This window comes from Passer montanus, unplaced genomic scaffold (assembly GCF_014805655.1).
Source record: "Passer montanus isolate IOZ18808 unplaced genomic scaffold, ASM1480565v1 scaffold19, whole genome shotgun sequence".
Classification (NCBI taxonomy): Eukaryota; Metazoa; Chordata; class Aves; order Passeriformes; family Passeridae; genus Passer; species Passer montanus.
This window is the reverse complement of record NW_024366480.1, coordinates 2,947,931-2,970,692: the sequence shown is the minus strand read 5'-3', so window position 1 is coordinate 2,970,692 and position 22,762 is coordinate 2,947,931. Positions and strand designations below refer to the sequence as shown.

The 22,762-nt window shown below is 38.8% G+C and overlaps 1 protein-coding gene across 1 annotated transcript in view; it reads right to left on the bottom strand.

Annotated features, from left to right (window-relative positions):
* Positions 1-10,928: 10,928 nt before the first annotated feature.
* LAPTM4B (lysosomal protein transmembrane 4 beta) overlaps positions 10,929-22,762 on the bottom strand; it is a 60,210-nt gene continuing 48,376 nt past the window's right edge. The window contains exon 7 of the mRNA XM_039706274.1: positions 10,929-12,973. Coding sequence (XP_039562208.1) covers positions 12,899-12,973 — 75 coding nt within the window. The 3' untranslated portion in view covers positions 10,929-12,898. The remainder of the gene's footprint in view (positions 12,974-22,762) is intronic.

The following is a 22,762-nucleotide window of genomic DNA, read 5'->3' as shown; positions in this document are numbered from 1 at the left end:
ATCTTATACTATGGTATTTCATCTCTCTTCCAGTTCTTTATTGGTTGGTTTTGTTTTGGTTTTTTTCGCTTCCAACTAGCATTCCTAATTGTACTTATTGTAGATATCAAAGTAGATGATTGATTTTTCTATCTTTTAAAGAAAAATATTTTATTTATCTAACTGTGAATGAAACTTTTCCTTTGGGTTGGATTCAGGGGCAGTATTAGAAGTATCCTTTCACTACCTAACCAGGTTTAACTTAGCTACAAACCATACCAAGATTACCACAGATTTTCTGTAGCATCTCATAACTTTTTTTTTTCCCAGTAGTTTTGCTTTTATGAATTTTCCTGTGAAATATCATCTTACATTTGAATGGATTTTCCAGATATTTAGGGGCAGGGAGAGTTGATTTTTTCCCCCCAACATTACCAGGTACACATTAAATTAAGCTATTCTATACCTACAATATCATATCTACTACTATCTAGTAGTATTTTCAAGAAGCCTTTAAGCATTCATCCTTTCACTACAACTTCTTTTTCAAAGTTTTCTTCCTCTTCAGTCTTTTAAAACACAGTGATTGGTGTGGAGCCAAAATATTGGCAAATTCCACCACCGCCACCACCGCCAGTGGTTGTACTAAAAAAAAATCATCTTTTGGAGAGTTCCTAAGGTAAAGTTTTTTGACTTCAGGTAAAACATAAGATTCATATGAGGCTATAACTTGGAGATGCTGAACACCATCCTTGGGCATTTTTTGGTCACTTCCTACCTAAATTTTTCCATAATACTGTCATTCAGTGCATTATTCACAAAACTGGTAATAGAACACAGGACTGCTCAGGGAAACAGATTTTGTCAAAATATCTCTTTTTTCTTTCTTTTTAATGGGCTATGAAAGGATCAGTATGGGGTTGAGTGTAAACATTATACACTTGGACATTTCTTAGGCACTCACATAACACAATATTTTGACTAGGGAGCTATAATGCTGCAGCAATAGCTTTGCACATATGAAATAGATTGCAAAACATGATGAATCTCAGCTGTATGTGAGCAAAGAATACTTACTGAGTGTGTTTCAAGACAAACTCTGCAAGGATAAATTTTTGACTCCATAGTGCTTTAAATCCTTTATCCACAACATTAAAGAAAACATATTCTATTTTGGCTACACCTTAAAGCTCTGAATGATTCAAGCAGAATGTTTAAAAAAGCTTGGAGTGGTGTAGCAAAGAACTGAAAGAACCATTAGAGAACTGGAAAATATGCCATCCAGTGAAAAACTCAGAAAATGCAATGCCTTTAATAACTCAGATTTAGGAGGTGACTTAAGAACACCATATAAGTAAGTATATAAAGGAAAAAAACTTCAATAAAAGGTGTCTTTAATGCAGCCAACAGAAATGTCATAGCACTTAATTATAGAAACCTGCAGAAAGAAAAATTGGACTAGAAACAGGCTGGTTTATCTACATCTCCATCCTTCATATTTTATAACATTTTGTAACATTTTGTAAGGGAATTCTTTTTTCTTCTTTGTAATTTTTTGACTAATAAAGAACTGCTGTTGTAAGGTAATCCATAAATTAATGCAGAAAATAACCACTTTGGGGTAATTATTTATCTTTTTGTATGTTGAAGACTCAAAAAAATCTTGTATTTTAATTCTAAAAGTGATGCCTAGAGAGCATATTCAATGGTTGCCCAACCTTCAACTTGCTCAGTTGCACTGCTCCCTTGGTGCCTGCAGTTCTGCATTGCAGACCATGTTTTCTCCAGCTGTGGAGCTGGGCATTCACCTCCTGCCTTGGCCCAGAGGGATCTGGTGTGGAGAAAGACACCAATTTGTACAAGGTTGAGCAGGCTGGTGCCCAGCACAGGCAGAAGCTCCCTGCAGCTGTTTGGCTGCCTGAGTTCCCCTGTGTGCTCTTACATCACAAGCGGCACAGCCCAGGAGAAATCTCACAAAACACAGAGGTGGCTCCTAGTGTTTTTTGCAGGACAGACTGAGGTGCAGGTGTGACTTGGCTGCTGCTAACTGCTGTTTGCACAGAGGCTTGGAGCATCTGTCCTGGAAGAGCACCTGAGAGCCAACACAGGTGACCAGCCCAAGGTCTCACAGAGAGCTGGACAGACCTGCCAACCCTCCCTGGCTCCCAAAGTGCTCTGCACAGCCCTGGCAGCAAAATCCAGACTCCTTGTCTTCTGGATGTTAGAACAGGATTGTAACAAAGGGATTAACATTTACATTTCATTGTGAACTTCATGAAGAATCAAGTTTCTGGAGTGATTTCCACAAACCTAGGCATTGCAGGCATTGCAAACTTTCAGGAGTCAAATATTTTTTAAGGTTATGATTTTTTTAAAAAAAAACCCACCAAAATCTCTGAACATATACTTAAAGACTGTGAGTAATCTCTTTTAAATCTAAATTCAATGCAGGGTTTGGTGCCTCCTGTTATCTCTCCAAGATGGTTCATGAATCAGATTTAGCTGTGGCTCAGATCACAGCTGTACCATAGCCAAAAGAAAAGATGCTTCCAGTACACAACATTTAATCAACACCAAAGTTTTGTATATATGCATATATATGTACACATCTATTATGTATATTAATACCCATGATGGCAACCAAGGTTGGGCAACTATGATGTATATAATAGATATATAATGTATATTAAAGAATGGCCTTTTAACAGAACATATTTCATCTGAGACACGCAGAGCCAGACAGCATTCATTAATTATACTTTTTGTTTTAACTTTTTCTTTTAAAGATGTACTTATGAGTTTAAGTACCACACTCCTGTTGATATCTGCTACAAGAGAGTCTCTTTCTTTTTTACGGTAGTAATATCATCACTAAAGAGGAAATTGGAGGAAATCTCAAGCCAGGAGCCACAGCAATGACAGATCAGGTAGGTATTTCTGCTACAAAACCCCCCAGGGATCTGATTGGACTGGCTACCCTTTGGCTGCTGGGCATCTGAAACACTGCATTTTAAATGTTGATATGATTTTCTTTTTTTATTCTTTGATCTATATAATTCTGTATGAACACCATTGGGTCAAGACTCATACTGCCTAAATTCTGCCAGAGTTGTAGTTTGGATGATATTTGGGTGCTTATTTTGAGCACCACACAGATGTTACATAAGATTCGGGAGGAACTTGTTACTTCATTTAAGATCCAGACACACACAAGAATCCAAAGACATTATTACATTCAAAATATTCTTCATTGTGCAAGGACTGATTTAGAGCTAGCAATTTGCATGCTTGCTGGATTATGTTGTAAGATCTAAGTTGAGCTTTTTTGTGTGTGTGATGTCCATTTTGTCCCAGAACTGAGTAGGAAAACATTATCTTGGATTCTGAAGGAGAGTTGAATTGGCATGGCATGGCTTAAATAACCAAGAGAAATGCTGAAAATGCAGTTTTCCTGCTCACATGGTCAAAGTTAAGCAGAAGTAAAGCCCATGAATATACTTGGCAGAGTAGCAATCCCTGAACAACTTTTCAGCTAGATAAACTAGGTGAGTGCTGTTTGCAGGTGAATTCATTATGTATTTTACCAACAGTATATAACTTCATTGAGTCCTGCCTATTTGATCATATATCAATTTTTTTATCACTATAAACATTATCCAGGCTGGGTGGTAATCATAAACTGCCACACAGTTCTGAAAAAAATTAAGAAAATGTATAACCTATGTATAAGGCAAATGCTTCCTTTTCAGTTACCATGTGCATGAGTTCTGATTTTCTTGTTCCAAAAAATTTTGAAGAGTAAAATGAAATTTCCAAGAGAATTTCAGTAGGAAGAACTTAGTTAATTGCAATATGTGGGTCTCAACAATCAAAATTTTCCCTTGTGTCCATTTCTCTGAGTCCCTGTGGCTGATCTCAGCTGCTATCCATGGCACCCAGCAAGATGGAAGTCTGCAGTGGGACAGAGACAGTGAGGCAAAAGGGGCCTGAGCCACGCACACCAGGGAGTTACTTGCCTTCTTCATTTACTTTAAGAATGTGAAATGATTCTTAGATTCAAGTACATCTTGTCAAGATTCTAGTCCTCAAACATCTGGAAATAAAACACAGCAAGATTACCACAGAAGTGTGGGAGAGATGTGCAAGCTCTTTACTTATTGATACTCCTTCAAACTCTTTGATCTGTTTCAGTTCCCCTGTTTTTATATGTATATAATGAAGTTTACAAACCATGAATTGTGAACAGAACTGTGCAATTTGTGTATCATTGATCTATCACTAACACTCAGGATAGTCCTTTTTTACCACAAGTGAGAAATAAACACTTTTCATTACATCTGTGTTTGAGTCTTTACAAAATTTGTTTTTAACCAGCAGCATGTTCCTGGAATTATAGAAAATGTCAGCTGAATGCAAAGGATTCAAGTAAGAAAACAGTATGGGTTTGCAAAATATCCATCTCTTCATTTCCTTTTAGAGGTGGTATAATGTACCATGTACAAATTAGAATCATGTAAGTGTCAAGCAGGTAGCTGGCTATAGGAAGAGATGCTCAAAACAGCAAAGAAAAAAGTGGAGTGCCCATCCAAAATAGAACCTGTGGATGTAGCAAAAGGATGATGTTTTTTAGATGGATGATGAGACAGAGAAAATTACCTACTTCTTCAGGAAAGCAGATTCAATTTAGCCTCAGACCAGATATCCTTATCTTTTAAGTGATTTTTAAGTGATAAAAAATGGAGAATCATATGGTAATTGACAAATGACCAGTAATGGTTGGTCAGTGTTACTGACCAGCTGTAACATATCTGCTTTACATTACAGTAGTTTGAACGAGAAAAGAAAAGAAATCTATTTAGGAAGAATAGTAGAGAAAGAAGATTGATAAAGTTTTGCTTTAAAGGTATTGTAGGAATTCAAGAAACCTCACTGGAACTAGCAGGAACTGGCATTCTTTTTTTAAGATACCAAACACCTGCTGATCTGGCACTTTAGGAGTCAACTGAGACAGTTTGATTTCAGCCAGCACTGGACCCAGGAAAGGGTGTCTCTTCTAATGAAACAATTAAGACTGATGCTTCCACTGATATATTCAAATTTGCATATGCATTGCAAATTCTTCTTGATTAATTGCAGTACAGTGTGGTTTATAAACCCTGAGACCTAGTATTGCACATATATTCTACGTTTCCAATCATAAGGCTGTCAGCTACAAATACTTTAATTGATTTAAAAACTATGGTTTGATCTCTCTGTAGACTAATAAAGACAGTTAATAGTACGACATTATGATGTTGTTTATAAGCATTTCAAATCTTGCATGTCAATAATTAAGAAGCTGAATTTCTCCACTGGAAAAGCCATAGACTTTTTATTGCACTAACAACTATTTACATTTATTTATTTATTTCAAACTACTAAGATCTCAATTTTTCTTGTTTGCAATAGAAACTAACAAAAATTTTATCTAGATCCTTGAGAAATCTGTTTTGCTTCTGTTTGTCTATGCAATGCTAAAGACTTTGCTATCTATAAATATTTTATTACAGTCAACACAGACAAAGGCAGGATAATGAGCAAGAGTTGCAGCAACTACAAACAAGGGAGACATGAACCTTAAAACACACTCACATCAAGGGGAGGAGACAATTTCTATCCCAGCACAGGTATATCAAATTGAAAAGCAATAAATACCTCAGACCATCATGATTTGTACGAATGCCATCTCAGCTTCTGTTCTGATCCAAATACTAAACACTTCAGAACAACAACAACAAAAAATTACAGATGTTTCAAAACATGAACAGGTGATAAATACAGAATTAGTTTCTCAACATTAGGATGTGCTCATCCAACCTGTTGTGGGGGTTTTTTTTGAGGCAAAGGAAATGTAGTAGATCTAATCTGACTGCATTTCAGAAAAGCATTGCCACAGAGGTGATTTATAACTAAAACGGAACAAGCAGAAGGAATGTGAGCTAAGTATGGATTCAGCTCATGGCCAGGAAAGACATTGTGTGTTGAGTGCATGTAGACACCATGAATACAGCCAGAGATCACATCCTAAAACTTTCCCAGCTTGTGACTCTGTCTGGTCTCAGAACCCCTGAGACAAAGCTGTTCGGTAGATGTTTGTTTGTTTCCTTAAACATCCATCTCCCTTTTTTCTTAGACACCCTTTTTTTAGCTCATCCTCAGGCTGGTCATGTAAAATGAACTGGTCTGAGCTCAACTGTGCTGCTGGTGCAGCCTCTTGCACCAGAGCCACAGAAAAGGCAGCTCACATCTCAGTGGTGCTGCTCTACACCTGCACAGTGGCAATTATGGAACCATGCATGTTCTGTTGCTTGGTGCTCACAGGAGTGCAACAGCTGACAGAGGAATTTTTCTGAGCTTCCCTTTTTAACCTTTTTTCTAGACCCCTGGAGTGCTTACACAGTGTCTGTTGAGTGTAATGATACATTACTTTATTTGAAACTTATTTGTCCAAATTACTATGTCAGGACTTTTTATCCAGGCTGAATAATTGAATTGCAGAGAGTAATAAGTAACCAAAAGGTAACAATATATTATGTTGTGCTTTGGGCTTTTTTTCCCTGACAATTCACAAGATAAAAAACCACAAAGAAAATATACATTGAAACAGAATCCAGTCAGTTCTAGATGAACATAGGGCCACAGATACCACGACTAATATCTATGTATTTAAAAGGAAAATATTTGCATTAAAAAATAAGCAAAGTCAATTTTTTTAAGATAATACCACCCAAAACTAGTGGATCAAATTGTTTCTAAGAGCCTTTTGAACTTCTTTAGCTTTTTTTTTTAATGAGAAGCAAAGCAGCAAGATCACACAATAGCAGGAAATTTGAGCTGTTCAGTCCAACTGACAAAGCTAATTTCACCCTCTGCTCTAATGCAATGAAAGAAAAAAACTCATCCCATTTTTCTAATTATTTAATGGGCAGAAGACTTTATAAATTCCCAAAAGATAAATCTTTTTAACAAATTGCCAGCTCTTGCCTTTGTTCTTTTACTTTCATTGTCCTTGCTGCCCCAGGTGAGTGTATCTGATATAGTGTATATTGCCAAGAATGACCACATTCATGTAAATAGCATCAATCTCCTGGAGTGTCCCATTGATTTATTTTTCATCTGTTGATCTTAAACTCGTGTACTGGTGATACACAAAATAAAACTATAAAAGTACTTGCCTATCTAGACATCTTTTTTCCATAAGAGAGAGGGTGCCTGTTTTGTGCTTGCCTCTGGCACAGAATGAAGGCTGAAATAGCTTCCATCCATAAAGCAGAACATATCTCATCTTACTAGGATGGTATCTGAAATTTGAAGAGCACCTTGCCCATCCTGGCCTTGAATGGGATCAGAAGATTTGATGCTAAAAGTTTACCCATGTTGGACCTCCAATTTCATATTTGCCTTTACTGTCATGAAGGGTCCTGAAATGGGGAGTTTTGGAGAGGGAAACAGATTCAATATTACATGGAAAAAAAAAATCTGAAAAAAACCCCAACCCTTTCAAACCCAGAAATATTTACATACTTAGGGAAAGTTTATATGAAACAGAAGCCTGTTAGAGTTATAGAGTTAGGATGCACATTGGTGTTGTGATAGAGCTCAGGTTCTAGGCTAAAAAGCTTTTTATGGCTCATCCCTGCTATTGCTGGTCATGTTGACCTCAAAGAGCAAACAGAAGTCTTCTGAAATGCCTGCAGAGCCTCTGCAGCTCCCTCCCTCAGAGTAGCTTCACAGCTCTTTTGTCTCTGCTGGCTAGCAAAGCTTCTCATGTAAGCCAAGTAGCCAGCCCTGCTGCAGGCCTGATTCATCTCCTTGCTGTTTATTCAGCTTTCCAAGTGACCCTGTGTCCTCCACTCAGACTAATTAGTTAAGTCCAGCTCTGGCTACAAATGAAAACATTTCATTATTTCCTGAAAACTCTCCTGTCTGAAATGTTTGAATAATCTGTGTCCTGGTTTCAGCTATGGTAGAGTTAATTTTTCTGAAGAAAAAGAAAATAATTTACTGCATTAAATTTCACTAAGGTTCTTCATTAAAATAAACTACTGTTGTAGCTCATTGTCCAGGGTATAGTTGTAGAACTGCCTCTTTGCTTTGAAATAGCTTTGCATTTGCTGGCTGGGTGACAATGAGTCTTTCACTCCCAGTGCTAGAGTATCCTCTTCTGCTGGAGGTAGACACAGGCTGCAGGCAGAAGGTCACAGATCTGTATTCCACACCCTGCTGAGCTATTCAGCTGAAAAACTGGCCACAGTGCAGAAGGATTCCAGGTCAAACCCATGGGCGTGGAGACGTCATTTACAAATACCAGAGTCTTTCTCTGAAAGAACACTAATCCTGATTTATCAGAGCCAAGCCTCCCTTTAGATAGCTATAGCTGCTGTTTTGGATTTCTCAGAGCTGGGAACTGAGATAGTGTTGAAACATCTCCATAGTGAATTTGCAAGAAATGCTTTTTTGTGGTATTTGACTGCAATTTCTACAGCTAATAGAGATGGGTAAATGGGAAAGATGCAACCTGGCTCCAGAGAAGCAGCATCAAAGGAGAGCAGCCTCTATGGAGAGAACATCTAAGAATTCTCTAAGAATAAAATTTAGGTCCAGAGGAGCAGTTTAGAGTCATCTGTCTGACTAGACAGTTTGGCAGGCATTTAACCAATACTCCTTTTGGTTTAGAAATATTAATCTGTAGATTTCCTTGTATTAAAGCAAGTAAGACAAAGGTATCATCACCTTCAGTGATAGAATTCTGGAACAGAGCTGATCTAACAGCTAACATAAAGAGGTTACACGAGCAACTATATTTCCTCCTGACCACAGCAGAGGAGAAAGAAAGGGCACATAAGTCAACCAATATTGCAGCAGGGAACCTTGTTTCTGTGCTGTTTAAGAGATGTACATGAATGTTGCCCTCCCATGTTCTGTTCCTGTTCCTGATCCTTTTTTTTCCTGACCACAGCAGAGGAGAAAGAAAGGGCACATAAGTCAACCAATATTGCAGCAGTGAACCTCGTTTCTGTGCTCTTTAAGAGATGTGCATGAATGTTGCCCTCCCATGTTCCTGTTCCTGATCCTTTTTTTCCCCTTCTGCCCTTAGCAGTAGCCAAATCTTCCATTTTGCACATTCCAAGCACCAGTGTGCACAGACTTGTTATTAGGCACAATTTTTTGAACAGTCCATGGTATCCCTAGCCAACAGGATAGTGGTGAGGAATGCCCTAATTTGAAAGAATTTGGAATTTGTTTGGAACTTGTTGACTGGTTGTCATTTGCTCTGCTTCCTTGCAAAGATTTTATCTGGCTGTGTATCGATTCGATGTGGCCTTTGCTAACATATCAAGACTGGATTGTTTTTACCAACCAGAGGTTTTCCCAAAGAAATACAGACAGACTAACACCTAAAATGGTGGTCATTAGTAATTGTTTTAGAAAACTTCATGTACTTACAAGCATGAGTGCCACATTGTTAGATCACCACTACAAATTTCTTGTTGCTTTCTCCAATATCATGCATGGATGAGTGCAGAATGAAGGAAAGCTGCATTGCTGCATTGTTCCATCAGGAATAAAAGCATCAGGCACATAAGAGAAAAGTTGAACTTGTGCCTTAGCATGTGTAGGATTTCTGAAATGCAATGTCTTGTAGCACACATTAAAAAAAAAAAAAAAAAGAAAAAAAACCCAACCAAACCACAACAAAAAACCCAAACCAAACAAACAACAAAAACAAGCAAACAAAAACACAACAAACAAACAAACAAACAAAAAAAACCAACAAAACAAAACAAACCAGAAGATATTTCAGCAAAAGATCTACTTATATTTCTGGCACTACAAAAGTTTAGATTCCTGTTTGCTGGTTTTGGCCTTATATTTATGATGCTTCATGTCAACATTTCCTCAAAGTGTTTTCTTTCCACTCCTAAGTTACTAAAAATTATTAATAAAAAGCAGCTATATTAGAATTTCAGATACAAAACCAGGAGAGCATTTGAGTAAGCAGATGCTCCTAATATATGTGAGAAAGGAAAATTGCAAGGAATATTGCAAAAAACTGTTAGGGGTAAGCAGTTCCCAAAACACAGGAACTTAAGAAGCCGGCTTTTTAATAGGCTGTGTTGCAGATGACTATTAAAAATGAATTACAGAAAAGCTGTGGTGTAAATTCCCCAGAATTATACATGGAAATGGAGAATTCAGCATCTGAGGATAAAAACCCTTCAGCTGGAGTTTATGTCTCTTCATGTAACCCACAGAATCTCATTTTTGTTTGGGAGGAGTGGAACTCCTCTCTCATGGGGATCCTGATATGTCCCCAGAACTAAACTTACATTACATTATCTGTTACCTCCTACCCAGATATTTACTCTGTGTGCAAGAATGTCATGGATTTGATACCACAACCTTCCTGCCCTCTTTAACTCAAATTGGACCAAATCCCAGAGGAGTTCTGGCAGGACACACTGTACTCACATTTATGCACGCATGGGGTGTGTAAAGAAGTCTTGATTCCTTAGTGAGACAACTTAAAGTCTTAAGAAATTTCATGTGAATTAGCATGTTATCCCTATTATGGTGTGGAGAAAAAGAAGCCCCAGCTTTCAGAGTAGCTCAGTTTAGCCCTGTTCTGTATTACACACTTCATCAGACCAGAAAAAATGCCTGTGGTTTTGGACAATGAACTAAAACCTTGAATTATCTTTTGGTCTTACTATGCAATAAATTATAGAATTTACTGTCCTCTCCTCCATTTATACAGTATTATGGGAAAGATGATGAATTGACTGGTGAGTGGACTAAAAAACTATCCTTTAGTCCTCTACAGAGAAAATTCTACTATGACAGACTGATTGGACAGGAATTTATGTATGTTTGTGCTTGGAAGACAATAAAAAAGAATTTCCATAGTCTTGAGGAAACAATCCCTTTTATTGTAGAGAAGTTTGTATACACAGATGCAATGTATTTACAACCAGCTTTTCTCAAACAGATGACTGCCTAACATCCTTCACAAATCTGTCAAGAATGAAAGAAAATGAAGCTCAGGAGCCCAGCCAGCCAGCACAACCCCCAAATTCAGATTAATTCCCAAAGATACCTGTAATAAGAGCAGATGGCATTATTCAGAAAGGAAAAAAATAGACAAAGATCAGTGGATGGATTTCAGGATTGGTTCATTCAAATGCAGTGCTTAGCTTGATCTTAGAGTAGATAAACCATGAACTAAAATTCCAGTAAACAGATGGGGACCTGCCTTTTGCCAGGGGTGTGGAAGAGACAGGTAGCAAGAGTCTGTCCTTTCCTTCCCTGGCTTCTGCAAGAACAGCTCACAGTTGCAATCTCTGCAAAAATAATTTGTTGGTCCTGTGTTCCCCTGGAAAGCTCTTTTCCAGAAAAAGTCAGGAAAAGTTCCACATTTCTTCAGCTGGCAGAATGGAGTCAATGCACTATGGGTGAGGACAGGTGTCCTCCTCAGGAAGGGTGTGGACTCCCATGCCAGCCCAGCCACAGGAGGGTTGGCACCTTGGTGTCTTCTGGTGCCCCTCCAAACTGTGACTCAGCTCAGCACTGCCCTTTACCTGGGGTGCTGTGCAATGGCACCAGCTGAGCTTCAGCCTGTACAGTCGCCCCAAACGCAGAGGAGACAATGCAGAGGGAAACAAGGAGAGGTAGAGACACACATTGCATTCCCTTTTCATGTTTCTTTTCAATTAAAAGTAGAAACTTCATCAAAACAAAAAGTTACATGTGCAGGAGGCACTTCTCTAGAGAAGAAATAAATACCTCACACAAACATTCATGGGTGAACGAGTCCCATGAGAAAGATTCTCAGTACAACCAGTTCAGTCATAAAAGGAATCTATACCCTCACACTGATGTATATGAGAAACAGACAAAACATATCTGCTGATGCTCAAGGAAATTACATGCTTAAGTTCCCCACAGGCTGGGAAAATGTATCTTAGAATCTGCATAATTTAGTTTACACTCAGCAGGACATTGCGATATTTACAGGCACATTCCAATGGGAAAACATTTGCGTGTTGAGTGTGAAAGACACAGCTTTGTCACCTAATCATGGGACTTTAAAGCAGGGATTTTGTGACCTCAAAATACTATTTGTGAAGTTAGTGGAGAGGAAAAAGGTGGGTAGGCAGAAAAAGAAAGTAATCAGAAATTGCTAACTTTTTTTTTTTTGGCATTACAAAGGTTTCAGGCTGGGATAAAGTGAGTCCATGTAGATCACAAGTTCTGGCTTTTTACACATAAGAGTGTTTTGTCTATTCTCATTTCCCATACTTATCCTTCCCAATTAAATATGTTTCCCATTAGCCAGTTTGATGAGAACAGTGCATAAGACTAATTCTTCTTCTTGCAATCATCATCATCATCACTCATAGCATAGTAACTTCAAAAATACTTGCAGAAGAGGAATGGACTGGAATGTTACTTTTTTGACTTTTTGGTCTGTATTCTGAAGTTGAATGTGGGCATCTGAGAAACATGTTTGTAATGCTTTGGAAGTTTTACAAATAAAAATATTAAGTTACACTCTGAACCTGATAGAGAATGCAAAGTTCTATGTTCTCTAGCACTGTATGTCAGACATGGTGGAAAAAGCTATTCAGTGACTACTGTAACCCTAGTGCTACCCAGAATTATTCTGAAACTAGTTCACTAGTTTCTGAAACACTACTGTAGTTGCAGCAAATTATTAAAACTATCTACAGAATATGAGTCATACAATTTAGGTTTCAATATGTCAGCAAAACAGCAAAGTGTAACCCACAGAGGTTATATCCTGGAAGTGAAATTATCAAACTATTGCTTCAATGTCTGTAAAGTAAAGCTATCATCCCTGGGGACACAGCACTCTAACTTATGCTGACACATAAGGTGGTGGTGGATCTTTAGCAGCTCCATTCACAGGATCATCATATGGTGGTAACAGGACCTGCAGGAAAGGAAAAAAGTTTTTATTTTTAAAAAATAAGTCACATGGTAAAATTTACAGGAAAGAAAACCCCTAAGGCCTTATCCACAACCAACCAACCAAACCCCAAAACAACAACAAAAACCCCCAAACAAGCCAACAAAAAAAAACCAAAAAAAAAACCCAAAAAACCCAAAAAAACCCTAAACAAACTCCCAAACCAAAAAAGAGTAAATTATTAAGCAGGAGCAGAATAGTTAAGAAAAGAAATAATATTAGCTTGAAGTTCCTCCTTTTCCATATGTATACTGTTTTAATTATGAAAGAAAACAGAGTTCTTCTCATTTCATAGTAACCCCAGTAGCAGCTTGATTGGATCTGTTCACTGCTGGTACCTGAATCTGTTCAATCTGGCAGTGACAGTGGCTGCTTCTTCTGCAGCTCTCCTCTGTCAAGAGTGCTAAACCTTGTCTCCTGGAGGAGTGCTCAAACTGCCAGAGTGAGAAAAGTCCTGAAAACCTCTCCTTCTGAGCCCTCCCTGGAATAGCTAATAATTATTTTGGAGTGGGGAAAAAGAAAATAAATGGAGAACAAATTGCCCAATGTCTAAATAAATCTCCAGTTTTATACTTCTAGAGTACTCAGCCATGAGAAGGAAGATCTATACTCCCAAAAGCATTTCAGTGAATCCTTCAACATCTGATAGCAATTAGGAGATTAGGACAGGTTTAGTCATATATCAACCCCATTCACTGCAGCCCAGGCAGCTTTCTAGGACATGGGAGATACAAGTTCAGGCCACACAGGGCAGGGGAGAGATTTGAACCAAGACTCTTACTTGTTTAGGCAAGCATGCCAGCCATCATGCAATTTTAATGGCACCTGCACTGACATTAGTTAGCTTGCATGTGAAAAGAAAAAGGAGGAGTTGGTTTGTGAACACCAACAGGGACTGAGGATAAATTAGATGTCTGAATGAAGAATGAGTGTACATTTCCTAAAATATCTCAATAACATGCAAGAATATCACTGAAGTGCACTGAGATACTTTATGCAGCTGATGATGAATTATTCATAATGGAATTTCCAGATTTATCAGCATTGCTTCTTGGTCATTCAAGAGCATGTAAAGCTGATTGTCTAAATGCACATAGGGAATATCCATAGGGACTTTTGCCAGGAGAGGATTTCATCAATTCCTATAGAAGCTGATAACCTGCCTTCTGCAAAGAAACATCCATAATAATTCCTTTTGAACCTCAACCACAACATACAAAATCAGTAGGAATTGTTCTGTAGATTTAAATAGACTTTGGAACAGACTTTTGTGGGATAGTTCCAAGTATGATTCACATTATACTCATGTGAGTTTACAAACATGCATTGATGAACATGTGTTCAAGTACATCTGTGCATGCTGTTAAGATTACAGAATGTCTTCCTTGGCATCTTCAGCCCTTAATCAGAGAAGTTTCATTACTTAGAAAAAGAAATTGTCAGAGCCATTGCTTTTCATTAATACCATGTGTTTGAGCTTGAATAAATGCAGTATTTTATGTACTACACAATCTAAAAACCCTCTTATTTGAAAAGCATTTAATAAACTATGTCACCCTTCAAGGCTGCAAGCATCTTATGACTTTTATCTAGGGAAATCAGGACAATATTTAGGATTTCAAATATATATTATGATAAAAATCATAAACATATTTTGCAATGTAACCTCAGTAAATCACAATGCTAAAGCACATTAACTGTGAAAAGCACTACAGATGAAATCTCCTTCCTAGCACTGATCACTAATTTAATAGCAGGATTTCTAGTAAAATCCTCATGTTACTAAAAAAGCACTAGTTTCTCAAATATACTGAAACATGTTCATTAGTTTATTATGACATAATATAATTAGTAATTAAATCTGATCTAGATGTTACTCTGAAAATGAATTAAGTTCTCTTTGTGAAGATTTCACAATGCACTTTCATAATGCTAAGTCCCAACCTGTGATCCATTTCTTTCAGGTTCAGAGTATATTTCATCAGATGTGACAAGAAGTGACAGTCAGGCCCTGTCATCCAAAGAGCTGTCCATCTTCCAGCTGATAAAGATGAGTTGATCAATAATGGACAAGACCTCTTCCTGTGCTCTGATCCTCTTCTAAATCCATGTGTCCTAAGACTACTGTGTTTACATCAATATTATTACTTCAGCATTGAGGTTGCTGTCATTTCCAGTAGGTCTCCTGGCCTGGAGAATTAATTATATGAGTGAACTTCTCATATGAATTTGTATGAAACAAAATGTGTCCGGTTGGAGAAAAGCCTCCTGCTGAGGCTTTTACATCTTGAGAGGTGAGCACTCTTCTTCATTCTGCAGACCCAAACCTCAAATATGGGTCAATGGCCCCAAGGGCACTCAGGAGACACTTTCTCACCAACAGTTCAACAAGAACTGCTGAGAAGAGAGAGGAATGCCTGTAGAAGCCTGGACAGCTGTAGGTACACAGCTTGTGGTAATTGGGAGTGGGGCTGCAGCCAGCCTCATCCCCAGTGGGGTACAGCTGTGCAAAGCAGGTGAGCAGCACTGACAGCAATGAGCCATGGAGTGCCCAGGGGCACTGACCAACCACCAAAGGCAACAGGGGGCACTCAGGGACAATGCATGTAGGATGAAGAATATAAAAGGTTAGGCTAAAGAACAAGAAGGACAGATGCTTGCAGCCTTCTGAAGTGATATGATGTTACTGTGTATGGGTGAATGCCTAAAGCTTTCTGAAGTTGTATGGTGACACTCTGTGTATTGTGGCTGTCTCAACTGTGACACATGCTGTGACAGACAGCAAGGAGCTAATGCATTGCCATGCCTCAAACACTAATGGCCATGCAAGTGGGAAAGTTGGAACAGAACATTCCTGGAAAGGTGGGACCATACACAAGTAGGGCAGTACTTTTCTGGAGCCAATTTTCCTGTTCTGTGGTGTTGATACAACATACAGCACAAGTGCAAAAGCAGGGTTAAACAGTGGTCATGTTCCTAGAGAGGACTGTGGACCACCAAGGACCCCAAACACCCCTTGACTCTTTTTGGGAACTCTCCATCATAAAACTCTGTGTGCTCCATAGTATTGCATTAGACATAAAGAAACCCCTTCCTGGAAGGGATCTGGATGCTCCTCTGCTAACTTGCAGGTACATAACCTGACAAACTTTTTGGGCTGTGGGTCCCCACCCTCAGTGGAACACAACTGTAACCATTATTTTGACCATAGACATTGAAATTACAACAGTCAAATCTTGTCATTGGATCCACAGGTAGTTATGTCTTTCCTCTCTGCTATCTACTCTTAACCATCTATCCATCCATAAAGGTCCTTCAAACCTTACTGAAAACCTTCTGTGATGACTAATGGAAGCAGATAAGTGCTGTGAATATAAATCAGCATAGATATTCAGGCAGTACACTATGGTCTCTAGAGAGAGAATGGAAGCCAGTCAACGAGCCAAAGAGTGAATTCAGAAACTGGAAAAATAGAAACTCACAATTCAGACTTATCTATGAATCTGATTAGAATGGATGCCATCTAAATTAAATGACAAAGTACAAAAAATGTGCATATTTTAGGTACATGGTACCCCAAGGCAGAATCTCCACTCAGATAACTGACACATTTTGTTTCCCAGGCATTTTTGCATTTCTTTGTTGTGAATTGAGAAAAATGTATGTTAGTTGCCTAAGTGCTGTGGGAATAATGTTTGCAGAGTGTCTGAGATTGTCACTCACAAGTTACTATAAAAATTGTGAAGGACACCCATTTTTTGGCACTCAGTGATCCCTATATGAAGACATTCTGGCTTTTTTCAGTAGACCAGCAAGCAAGTTTGGAAGATTAAATAGTTGTAGAGTTCAGTCCTACAAGCATGCCTAAAATCTTAAGGACAGAAGCTCCTAACTTCTTTCACAAGCCCTATAACTGCATTAATTTTATTTAAGAAACAAGTACCATTTTAACGCCATCCTTTAAGATGCAGCCAGATGTAACATTACCCACTGTTTGTACAATAGTCTGGTGTAAAAGCATCACAGAGAGACTCTAAATCAGAGCTCTATGGGTCTCAAACCAAGAGGGTTCAAACCCACAGCTCCAATCTGCCATATGAATGCTCCAGACATGAGGTTTTCAGTTGGGAAGGGAGGGAGGGAAACTGGGGATATGTAGCCCTATGCTCAAGTGGGGCAGGGAATGCTGAGAGCTGGGCTTCGTTCCCAATAGCATTTAAGCATTTTGTGATAAGCAGTCATGTATAATAGGCAGAAGTAATCCATAACTGACCCATAAGAAATCCTGTTTCTGATTTAGCTGGTGTCATCTGAGTGGTTTGGTTAATTGTATTACATAAGCATCTCTATTATAAAGCACATGATACAGGATGACCTTCTCTGAAAGAAATAATTACCAAACTAGTTTGCCAATGGCTATAGCATATTCAGTTAATATAAGCATATGTCATTTCCTATTTTTTACATCCTGGTTAATCTGGTTTTGGAGAATAAGTTCTTTAAGGCATTGCTTAGAAATTTATCTGAGAAGAAACACAGGTAATACTAATCTTGTCTCAACAGTGTTTTGTTTGTTTCTTTCTTTGTTCGCCTGCTTTGGGGAGCATATTGCATTATTTCAATAATCACTTCTTATCTTTGTTGCTGATTCCACATTTACTTGAACTTTCAGGAGAAAATTTTCTTTCTTCAGCACATGTATGTTTTCTCATATTGCTGCAGTGGCTCCTGTTTGAACTCAAGCTCTTAGATCTCCTCTTTCCAAAGGAGAAAATGTGCTTGGTTCTGTATGAGTAAAATAAAATATTTGATCAATTGATGATTTCTGCATTCTCACCTAAACCTCACTGAACTCAACAGAAATCTTTAGGTGTTTCCAGGGAGCTGTGGATTGATTTTTCCAACAGCCATTTTTATTCTCCACTGGATGGAATGGTACTGTTGCTGCACAACAGCTTTGAGTTTGAACAGCATTCTCTTTGGCTGCTGTAAGAAGCATTTGGCAGTTCCCATGACAAAAAACCTTGTTGATGTCTTGTTAGAAACACACACAGCTCTAATTTACTTTTATCCAACACCTTCTTAAATGCCAAAAAAGGGCTACAGATTAAAAAGGTCTATGATAAGTACTGATGGTCATACTGAGCATTCACAATGTTTTCTCTAACTTTAGCTTTTTCAGTAAAAACACCTTTGCTTTATGCTGAAGGACTTCAGATTACATCACACAGATGACAGGGACAGGTTACAATAAATAGTTGTGTGGAATTAGGGTCATTACTACTGCTATTTACTCCTGCTCCTGTCCTGGTCTTGTTGCTATCATTTGGATCTCTGACAAATTGTTCAATTTTGCCTTAGAAGAATCTCACATTTATAAAACAGGCGTATTATTTGTTACGTCATAAAAGATGTTGGAAACATCAAGACAGAGTCAAAACTCCCTTGCATGACACTTGGATATGACTGTATGAGACAGGTGCTAAATTGTGGAAATATTTACAAACTAAATATGTATTTGCAGAAATTTCAGCCTGTGCCTGAAAATGTTTATCCCAAATGCTTCACCACAGCTCTGAATGGACTGCATATAATTCTTCTGCAGAAGTGACCTTTACATTTCAGACACCCAAATCCTCAGGGTGATTTGAGTATGTGGGAAAGAAAAGAAGAGAGGGCAACAGGAGCCACAGGTCAAATACAAAGTGTCAGCAGGATCAGGCTGTATTCTCTGTTGTTAAAAAGAGGAAGAGTAACCACAGGGTGAATAGTGTTAGAGAGATGGGAAGAATATGCCAGAGCCAGTGCTGGATGCAGTGCTGAAATACAGTCACTGCATGCCTTTCCTAATGCAGGGTATGTTTTCTCCTCAATTCAGCACAAGGCTAATGCATCAGGTTCAGAGACAACTGAACTGAAAGAAGAGGTTTTTAAGCAGCAATGCCTAATTGCACCAGCCCTCTGCTTTGGGTTCATTTCATCTCAGTGATTCCAGCCATGACCAGCAACCTACTTGCACCAATCTGACACCACTGTGTGCTTTGGAGAGGGTTCAATGGTATGCAATCACGTTTACTAATTTCATGTTTACTTCCCTGCTGTCCTGCCATTTACCCAGCCAAGAGAAGTGGAATTTCCTCCCACAGCTGTGGTGCTTTGAGGAGCCATTAACTGCAACCTAAAGCACGTTCAGCTGCAGTGAAGCAGCATCCAGCCTACAAACAGCTCTAGAGGGAAGGCTGCCATCAAAACCACCTGTCCCATTCAAGAAGATAGTCCCAAATGTACTGCTGGGCTCTTGACTACACAGATGTTGTGAAGATCACCTGGGGAAAACAGCAGACGTCTGTGTGCATACACAGCTATAGCCAGCTGATTGCTTCACTCTGTGGGCAGGAAACGCTTAGAATAATTCTCTCTTTGCAATGTTTCCCTGTCAAGTTTGACAATGTGGGTTTTTTTTCTGAGCTGTCTGAGATTACAAAGGAAAATGTAAAATTAAGTGGGTTTTTTTTTCTTAAAAATTTCTGATATCCAAATCTCTTCAGTCTAAGCTCTGTTGTGGAGACTCGAGCCACAAAGTGGTAGCTATTTCCTTTAGTATTTTGTGTGACAATAAGGTCTGGACTATATGTAAATATCACTGATTATTTAATCAATTTTGTATTTTATTTGAAAGTAAATAAGCCTATTAATGTAGCACTTGTTTTTATTTCCTGTACAAGATTTACTGGAAGCTACTAAATATAGTGATTTTATTGAGGCCGGCCTTCAAAAGTTTTCAACATTTCTCTGTAGAGGTAGCATTTATCAAGAGTGTCTGAAGAAATATGTTTTTTCTATAATGAGCTTCCAAGAGTTCACAGAATAGAATATCCTGAGTTGGAAGGGACCCACAGGGATCACTGAAGCCCAGCTCCTTGCCCTGCACAGGACCATCCCTGGGAGTCTCACCATGTGCTTTAGAGCCTTGTCCAAAGGCTTCTTGGGCTCTGTCAGGCTGATGCTGTGGTCACTTTCCTGGGGAGCTGTTCCAGTACCCAAACACCCTCTGGGTAAAGAAGCTTTTCCTGATATCCAATCTAAACTTCCCCTGGCACAACTTCAGGCCATTCCCACTGGCCACCAGAGAGAAGAGATCAATGTCTGCCACTTCCCCTTGCAAGCAAGCCAAAAAATAAGCCACTATGAGGTCTCTCCTCAGTCTTCTCTCCTCCAGGCTGAACAGGCAAGTGACCTCAGCCACCCCTCATACAGCTTCCCCTCTAGACCCTTCACCATGCTTTCAGCCACTCCTCATACAGCTTCCCCTCCAGACCCTTCACCATGCTCGTGGCCCTCTTTGGACACTCCCTAATAGTTTTATGTCTTATACTGTGGTGCCCAAAACTGCACACAGCACCCACCAGTGGAGAAACAAGTATTAAAACTAAATCCACTGAGAATTCAGTTTTCTATTTAGTCCCTTAACACAAATTCACATTTTTACACTGACTGTATGAAAAGGCTGACAGCCTTCAGGAGAAGAGGGAGCTTTCTTCCAGTAGTAAAGAAAGAGGAATAATAATAATAATTCTATGGTGAGATGCAGTCAGATGTTGCAAGCACTGGAGACAGAAGTAAGGGTTAGATTTCAGAATGCTGCAGTTAAGCACAATCATAGAATAATAATAATAATTCTATGGTGAGATGCAGTCAGATGTTGCATACAGTGCGAGCAGTGGAGACAGAAGTAGGGATTAGCTTTCAGAATGCTGCAGTTAAGCACAAGCATGTAGGAACAGCTCTCCTGGGTAAGTTTAAAGGTCCATCCAGATCACAGTAACAAGTGGTGAATGATAAAGAAACAGAAGTGCAAGACAGAACAATGAAAGAAATTTAGAAAGAGCAGTGCAAGCGAATGCTGCAGTTAAGCACAATCATATAGGAACAGCTCTCCTGGGTAAGTTTAAAGGTCCATCCAGATACAGTAATACGTGGTGGATGATAAAGAGAAGTGTAAGACAGAACAATTAAAGAAATTTAGAAAGAGCAGTGCATATGTAGTTACAACTTGCCCAGAAAATTCTCTAAACTGTCAGAAATTTGATTGTCAAGGACTTGCTGGGCTACTGGTTATTAAAGGAATTTTCCTTTCATTCATTTTTCTAGCCTGCATTTCAATCCATGCTGATGTCCAGCACGGCAATGTCCCCTAGTAAGCAGACCCACAGCTCATCTAGGTGTTGCATGAAGAAATGCCTTTGGTTTGCTATGAAACCTGCCAGGAGCTGTTTCACTGAGTGTGCCCTAGCTCTTTTCTAAGCCAGTGAGCACCCCTCTGCCACCCATGACTCTTAAGACCTCTATTAGATCCTCTCTTGTTCTGCCCTCTTCCATCTCACTAAGGATCCTTGCTCCCCTGCAGGTTTTGGGTCCAGCTGAAGGGAGAGCTCCAGGACCAGGTATGTGAAAGGTGCTGGGGAGGTAGCTGACCTACATTTGAGCTCAGGAGAGTGGCAGGCACTTTCACCCATCTGACCTGGTCAGATGATCTTCCAGATGACATCACCTGCCCTTTAGAAGCAATGCTTATAAGAAAATGCTTATGAATATCTGCTTCAAATGTGCTAGTTTGCAATGTTAATGGATGCTTTGCTCAAATGAGTCCAGTCAAAGCAAATGTTTCTGAGGAAGTAACACACCAATGTCTTAAAAAGTGTTCCCTTCTTCCTCTTTTTCTTTCTCCCTATCCCCAGATAAAAAGAGCACTGGTTATAGAGCCAAAACCAAAGCTTCATATCTGAGTCAAATCTTATTTAATATAAAATGAGAAATGTTTGATTTTGTTTCATACACAGATGCTGTTATGGTTTCATTTGGATGCTTTTGCTTGAAAAATCCATCCAAAGTATGCTAGTTAATTACTATTTAAGGATTTCATTACATGTTGTCTTTCAAATAAATCCCAAGAAATCATCCTCTCAATGTGGACAGGAAGTATTTTCATGTTTATATGTATGTATTTCCTTTAGAAACCACACTAGAACGATTACAGATGGAGTAACTGGAAGCAGAATAGCTCAGAGATAATTTATAACCCCATTCAGCAAAGAAGTAGGGTTCAGTGCTCCAAAATCATCTGTTCAAGGTTAGAGCTGGTATGGCTTTTCTTTGGCAAAACTGCTTGTTTATTCCAAGCCACCAGCTCTCCAAGACACTATTTAGGAAACTTTACATGAGTTTATGAAATTCTGCAATGAAGCAGTACAATGTTTTCAGCACTCCTGATAGATGAATAAATGTATAAATTTTTAGGATACAACAATATTTAGGGACAGATTGTGATTACCCTTGCGTGGGAAGAAAATTGAATTGAGGAAGCTATTGTCTTGTTTCATCATGTGCAGCCTCATAAAAGTCTTGCAGAATAATGGTGTAATTATTCTCTCCATTCAGAGGCATGGAGCAACAGCCCTCTTCAGGTCACAGACATCTTTCCTACGTCTTGGTCAGCCTCGTACTGCTGCATCTCTAGCTGTACATCATGATTTTGTACAGGCAGAACAGCATTATTTTTAAAATTTTTCCTTTTTTTTTGTTTTCAAAATTGCATTTTCTGGATAAGCAAATGCTTTCTCAGGGTATATTCGTTTTCAAGTCATCAGTACTGAAGACATTGAAGCATGCCTCTACTCTGTGTAACAAATGGTTGATGTCTTGAGTGCAGAAAACTGTGAGAGATCACTACTCTTTCAGTGGACTTTTTAATGA